The 7,500-nt window shown below is 38.7% G+C and overlaps 1 protein-coding gene across 3 annotated transcripts in view; it reads right to left on the bottom strand.

Moving 5' to 3' along the window:
* Positions 1 to 7,500, bottom strand: part of LOC138045982 (E3 ubiquitin-protein ligase TRIM37-like) — a 47,659-nt gene that overhangs the window by 20,002 nt on the left and 20,157 nt on the right. For all 3 annotated transcript variants that reach the window (XM_068892643.1, XM_068892644.1, XM_068892645.1), the window contains 7 exons: positions 6,803 to 6,861; positions 6,608 to 6,658; positions 4,788 to 4,869; positions 4,072 to 4,148; positions 3,227 to 3,297; positions 918 to 979; positions 85 to 182 (listed from right to left, as the gene is read on the bottom strand). In XM_068892643.1, the coding sequence (XP_068748744.1) occupies positions 85 to 182; positions 918 to 979; positions 3,227 to 3,297; positions 4,072 to 4,148; positions 4,788 to 4,869; positions 6,608 to 6,658; positions 6,803 to 6,861 (500 nt within the window). The remainder of the gene's footprint in view (positions 1 to 84; positions 183 to 917; positions 980 to 3,226; positions 3,298 to 4,071; positions 4,149 to 4,787; positions 4,870 to 6,607; positions 6,659 to 6,802; positions 6,862 to 7,500) is intronic.

Below are 7,500 nucleotides of genomic sequence, written 5' to 3'. Positions count from 1 at the left end.
AGTCTAGTAAATTTCGATTAAATCGTTTTTCGTTTTTCGTTGTTCTTCTGGTTCTGTTTAACGACAGCACAAAAGAATACTCACCACTGTTGATCTCTGCACTTTTGATAAAAAGTTGGAGGTCTGACTTGAAACCGTAGAATAAGGGTATCATTGGCTGTATTCAAGTAGCCCTCATTTGCCTGAAAAAGGAAAAAATAACAACGGTGGTTATGCATTTAAAGTGAACCTCAACTAAAACACTTTGCATTGATAAAAATGTTCCCAACGAAAAAAAAAAAAATCTTCTAAGTATTTTCGCTAAAAAAGGGCAGTCAACTCTCGTAATCGTTCCCATCCTCGTCCTAGAATCTAAAGGTCCCTAATTTTAGTTGCCGGGTGGAGACAGGCGCTTGGAAAGCCCAGTGCTCAACACTGGGAGAGCCCGCCGTACATTGACAGAAAAATAGTCCCATTGCTCCCACTTCCATATAATTATGGCCAGGAGTCCAGCGTAAAGATATCCATGCATCCATGTATCCAATACCACTTTTCATTCTTGTAAATTAATAATAAGCTACATTACTAGATAAGTTGTAAGCTTTACTGAGCAAGGAACATTGTTTTCACTTTGTTTCGGTATCATACTATAAAGGATTGGCTTCAAAAGTTCTGAGATCATGCTAAACAAGCCATCTCCCCAATTTTAAGCCTTCTGCATGATTTCATAACCAGCAAGGTAAGGTATTAACAGTCGAAAATGGTTAAACAAATGTTACCCTTAAATGAATTAAAGAAAATGAATTATAGAAAAATTTATTAATTTAAGGCATTCATGCTATACTCATATGAAATATGAAACTTCTTAATAATATTAGTAGGACACTTTTCATGTAAAAAATAGGGAAAAACAGGGGAAAAGTACAAAGAATACATACCAAGAGATCCAAACGGAAAAACCTATTGTAACCCCAACATTCACCAACTTCAAAGTCTGATGCTACAAGAAAAAAAGAAAAGAAAAAAAGAAGACACCTAGGTTATCCCCACTCTTTTTCACAAAATGGCAAACGATGAAGTATGAGCTGACACACCGCCATGACTCCGATACAAAAGTAGCATTAAGTGTTAGGAAATGCTGGCACCCCAGTTACGATAATAGGCTTATTTAGCAACAGAACGGGAACGTCAGTGGCAACCGCGCGCGCAGAAAAAATGCCAATGAGAATTCAGAATAGAGAAGAATCCACTCTACTCTGAATTCTTAATGGTATTTTTGCTGCGCGCGACGTCGCCGCTGACGTTCCCGTTCTGTTGATAAATTTATAAGCCTAATTGGGTCCTTTAGACCAGGACAAGAACGAGTACAAATGATGAACTGGGTCTAAGGAACAGCTGCAACAAGGCTTGTCTACTGGGATGCTGACAATCGCTAAGTTACAAGGCCAGTGCTACTATGTGCTTCATTGTGACCACGCCACTCTTCTTCAAAGCATGGCTAGCATGGCTACCTACTCTGTAGCTAGAAAGCTCATTGACACAGCCAGCGAGCTCCACAGATTGAAGGAATACAGGCGAAGCCTACTTGAATCTGCTGATATTAAACTGATCAATCTGGCCTGCTGCATTGCACCAGACATCAAGCCTTCCATGGGGCTCACCTTCTGAGACAGATTAGTACCCCCCTCCTTTATTTGAAGGATGATAAGGCTCCTGAGATTGTCAGTATCAACCCTAAAGTGCTGAAATATGCCAACAAAGCCTATTATTACTGAATTGACCAGATCTTCATTGACATCTGGATGAGTGAGAAGATCTTACGTCAATGGCTGCAAGGCATCCTCCTATACTACTTCAATGGTAAAAGATCTGCCCTCGACTGCTCCAACTATCAAAGAATTTCACTGCTAGTCATCACGGCCAAGGTTTTGCCTACACTGTAGGTCATGCACATGGACACTGGAATCATCTCAGAAAGGAGGCAAGATCCTCCTATAGCCCAGGAGTATTCTACCAAAAATCATCAGGCTGGTGAAGGCTCTCTATTCAAAGACCATTCACTCAGTATTTCTGAATGGGCAGTTGCCAAGCCCGTTCCAGGTGAAATCAGGCATTAGAATAACCTGTGATCAGGCCCGTTTTTAGCTAAAATAGAGCCTGATCGCAGACCTGTTAGCATTAGAAAAGCCTGTACGCTGGTTCCACTTGTGCTCCTACATGTATACAACTGTCATTATTGACATTATGAACCCATTAAGACATGGATGTCCTATCCATTCATACTTGGCACTTGGTGCACATTTTCACTGAACCAAGTTGAATTTTGCTGACATTGCCCTTTGGGGCCAATTGATAGACACCATTGTTGAATCCGGCCTTCATTCATTGAGCCAGTAATCTCCCACCATGGGCATGCACGTCAAACCAAATTCAGTCTCCGGGCCGTGAGAAGGTCACTAACAATGTCTTAACTCAGCAGCCTAGGCTGAACGTAGATGCCCTAACTGAGTTTTGTTACCTAGGGGCCACCCTTTCCAGGACAGGAGACATACATTTGTAACCCTTGATCAGTGCAGACACCATCCCCTCACCAGCTCACTTTCTGTAGATATTTATTTTGTGAGAAATACATCCAGCCTTTGAACCCCTGTCCTCTGCCTGGTCGAGCAACTTCTCTCCCAATCTCAAGCTTGGGTTATACAACTCTCTTATTATCCCTGTCTTTACTTCTGGCAGCAAGAACTGGGTGTACACTGCTACAGTAACTGCTGACCAGTCCACCAATGGAGTGACTCTCAAGTTCTCCACAGTGTATTACAGGTTAATAAATAATGTTAGCAGCACAATGTCACCAACAAGACCACTTGTTAGATATCAGGGCATCTACCACCCTCAAAGCACATTGATGCCACCCAGTTACATCTCTTTAGTTGCCTGAGCAAACATATCGAGCTGGATGCAACAATCACCTTGAGGACTCAGCCACGACCTCAGTGTAAGAAGCCTCACAGACCCAGGACTTACTGAAGAAACAACTACAGAACCTCCTACAACCGACTAGACTTCCATAGAAAAGGCCCAGGAAGTAGCTCAGGAAAAAGTACCGTAAAGGAAAGTCATAGCCCCAGCAACATCACTCCAGTTTGTGATAAATTGTGTTCCTGATGATGACATGACTTTGGACATGTGAACCAACCTGACCCTTAAATGAGGTCATAAAGTGAGGTTTTAGTTCCTCATAACCCACCAAACTCCCGCACAATATTCTTGCTTGAGTCAGGGGAAGCATGGTGTATCATTTCTACTCGGTATTCATATCTGAAAGGGAAACACAGATAATGTAATAAATAGGAGTGACTCAAAATTATTGTTAAACTGAGGTTAATTTACAAAGTCTCTTGGCCATGATCTGTGCCACTCTCTGTACACAGTGCTCAAATCAAATTCACCCCAAAATAAAATTACAAAAACAGCTTGGGAATAGGTACAATATGCAAGTAAGAAGCATCCATAGTAAGATGCAGATGCTTGGAAAATAGAGGAAAAGGTGAGAAGAGTAACCTTGTGCTGGATAAAGTAAGAAGATCTCCCAAAAGATTCTGTGGCGAGAGCAAATAAACAGCATATATGCACATAAAGTAATAAACAACAAGATATTTTTGATTCTCCTGAGGGCCACCCCCTAGGTCACGTACTGCCAAAGGGTAAAGCCCCTTGGCCTACAGGTTCATGTCTAACTTGGTATTAGTAACTTTTAATTAACCACAGGAAAAAAGGAACAATTATCATAACTTGACTTTTTCACCCTAATGAACGTTAAACTAAAAAGCAAAGCCTAGGATTGAATTAAGGTTTTTGTGGTTTTATAATAACAGCTAGTTGACAGACTGTTCTTTTAAAATAAAAACTGATAAAGTTAATGGAGATCTGTCACAAAGTACTTAAGGGTCATGATTAGTACATGTAATTGATGAGACTGGCAACAAAAATTCGTTGAAATTTTAACTTTAAAGTTTTCACCTTTTTAAATGCACAATAAACTAAAATAAAAGGATTAAGTTTCAACATTTTACATATAATTTATGTCATTACTTGGATGTCTCAGGCAGTCCTGCTGAAAGCTCCAGGAAGACAGAAAGGTAGTTACCTCTGACTACACCATTACCATCCTAAAACATCGCAGGATATGAACAACAACAAGTTCCAAGAATTATATTCTTAAAAAGCCATTAAGAGCTTACTGTTGGTAAAATGTTGAAAGTATTTTTCAGACATTTGTGAGAATTAATTCAGTGGCATGTATTAACCCATTAGACCCTCAGCTCTATTAGATCCTGAAAAATAATGAAAGCTTATTTCCCAGAGGATAAACTTAAGACTCCAACGTGACTGCCATTAATTCGTTTTTAGACAATCTACACCTGTAACATCCATGGCTGCTGCGAAAACCCTCTATCTAGAAGTTTAAAGTACCATATTTTTTTACCATCCCCAGATAACAGTAATAATCTAGTTGGCAAATCCCAACAATCCAGGCATGAGCTCCCATTCCAGGTCCTATCACACTGACTGGACTGATCAGAGAGGAAAAAACACAAAGCAGGTGGGGATGGCATGGGAGAAAGCTTTAGACAACCACTTGACACAAACAAAAAAGCTCTTAGACTGTTAAGATCTCAGCTGTCATTGATGCAAGCGTGATTTCTAGCCTTGTAAACTGTTCAATGTTAGCTGCTAACTAAGGTAGTAAGCTGTGGAAGTCATAAAAGTAGTTTATTTAATCAACTCATTTAATGACGTTTACATACAGGATAAACTTTGAGTCTCCAACTTAGCCCACTGACATTTAATGGTTCACTGTACACAGGATCTGCTTTGCGCCGAAGTAGGCTAGAACAAAAAACAATGATGAGTAGCACAATCATGATGTACATTTGTGTAACATAGTGAAATTTTACAAAATTTTTCATGCTGCCATAAAATTGGATGAAAAGAAACCTGACAAAATCAAATAGCCTCTTAAGCTGATCTCTTAATGTTAAATGAATTTTTTTGTACTGATGGATCAAAATTAAGCAATTTTAAATTTACCCATGACCCCTTGCAGGCATGGTAATTTCCTCATTTTGCCTAGATTACCCTAAAAAATTTTGTTAAATAACCCGAAATATTCTCATTTTTAACTTTGACATTACAGAAATGTTAATTTCAGAGTTGATTATATGCTTCGCTTGATTCGCAATTGAGAAATTCCGGCGAAATGTTCCACATGGATTGCAAAAAACAGGGCAAAATGGGCTGAAGTCCAGAAAAAACTGGTTTAACTGGATAAAAACAAGTCAAGGCCTGGTAGCAAAGCTTGCTCTGAGGGAACGTTTCGAAACGTAATGGCGGATCTGCAAGGAGAAACTTTTGGTTCTTTCACGCTCTAAATTCGCTTTGTCAACCTCTGAACGTCAAGAAGTGTTTCAGACTCACAAAGAGGTCTTGTTCTTTCACAATTTGAATTGTTTCTTTCTGAGCTTTGGCATGTAATTTGTACATGAGATGAGCATTCTGTTTTTCTTTGGGTTTTGTAATGTGAGCTCGGACAAGCAAGATACAGAGGACATTTTGCGAAGCTGTGCTTTCGCTCTAAGGCAAATTGTAATGGCGGACAAAGTGTTTCAGACTGAGAAAAAATGCTCTGGCTTCTCGTGTGCTGAGAAATTTTCGGTAAAACTTTCTCCAAAGCAACTACCACAAATGAGCATTCTCGAACCATATTTTATTCTGCCTAACCACAAAACATCCGTGGGTTACAGACGCAAATTGCAAAACAGCACTGAAGATTTTAGGAGCGTGACGCTCAAGACTGTTGTGCTTTTCGGCCTCTTTTCTCCGTCATTGGTGAGAAATTAACCCCATTTTTTTATTTACTGGTTGCAACATTGTTTATGTGAAATATGTTGTCGATTTCGTTGTGAGGAATAAAGTACAAGCCGTCTGAAGAACCTTGTTGTGCTCGTCTTACTAGTTTGCGTGTTACGCGTGACGCGCCATTTTTTGTCCCCAAAGTGGACAACCGAATCCGTTTATTCTAAACTTAAGCGACCGATTTCGCTAATCTACACAGTAAATGTTACTTAATATGTAAGAAGCATATCTGCGAAATGTGAGTGGCTAGCACTTTTTACCAGCGGAGATATGGCCTGAAGTGTTCGTTCAAGATACTGGTTTCCCAAATGTACATCATGATTGTGCTACTCATCAATATAAATCAGTTACTAGTAAAATGACATACAGACAAAGAAATATTAGCTGATTGGATCAGATTCATTACCATAAGTAACAAACAGTATCAATAATACATGCAATAATCAATATTAATTAAACAATTTCTACTGTATACATACTTTACTGTCTAATTGAGGTCCAAGAAATTATATGGTATTTAATTTGCTATAACAACATAAACATTGAATCTATTTACAAAAAAAATTAACAACATTTGTAACTAACTTAATAAAGCCTTGCTCATTCGCTTTGTAACAAAAATTTGCAAGTGTTGCAATAATGTGCCGGCTCTTTCCACAGAGAAATTTTAGGGTGAGCAAATTAATGTTTCTACCACATTTGACAAACATACCTAAAATTTGTGATACAAAATGTGCTTGTGTCATATGCTGGCACAATTTCACTGAAATAAAGGAAGACATATAGTAAAAAAGTAGAAATAAATGTTAAAAAAAAAACTAACAAGGACCAAAAACTTAATTGTTACAGAAAATAAGAAACTACTAGTAGGTACACAACAAAAAACAGAAATCCCACAACACCTTACCTTGAAAAATCAGCCGGAATAGGAGGACTGACAAATGAAGCCATTGGCTTCCGATGAACCTGCAAACAAAATAATTACTGGTAATGAAATACTTGATTGGCAAGACTAATTATTATTATTATCAACTTGAACAAATTATTTATTACAAAGCAAAGAAGGAAGCAGCCTGACACCCGCAGGGCCTTGAAGTTTGACTCTGATGCAAAATTTCATCAACTCAAGAAGAGGACCTTCTAAAGAAATTTCATGTTAACTTGCTAAAGGAATGACAAGTTCAATGAGTTTAAAATAGTAAATAAAATGTACCTATGGTGATTCCCTGGTTTTGCATCGCACAACCCTATTGTGCATCGCGCACATTGATAAAATGGCAGATTTTCATTGACACCAACTTAATCCTTCAAGGAATGGCTTTTTTCTCCTGACCGAGCACAGTGACCCCAATTTTTAATTTCATAATTTTTCTGAGAATGGTGCCTTCATGGAGTGGTAAAAAAGCAAAAATCTATGGCCAGTTTGTTGGCAATTTTATAAAATTGCACAGAAGGTGCCATTTTGAGTTGAACAGCCACACTTAAGTTTAAGTCTATTATGGAGTGTTAAGTACTCACGACGGGATTCAAATACAGGTAATTCAGCTACCTGTATGTTCACGAATTACCCATAGAACGACACCAGGCTCTGCGTTATACCATCAA

Source organism: Montipora capricornis, chromosome 4 (genome assembly GCF_036669925.1).
Source record: "Montipora capricornis isolate CH-2021 chromosome 4, ASM3666992v2, whole genome shotgun sequence".
Lineage (NCBI taxonomy): Eukaryota > Metazoa > Cnidaria > Anthozoa > Scleractinia > Acroporidae > Montipora > Montipora capricornis.
The sequence above is the reverse complement of the archived record's forward strand: the minus strand, read 5'-3'. Positions and strand labels throughout refer to the sequence as shown.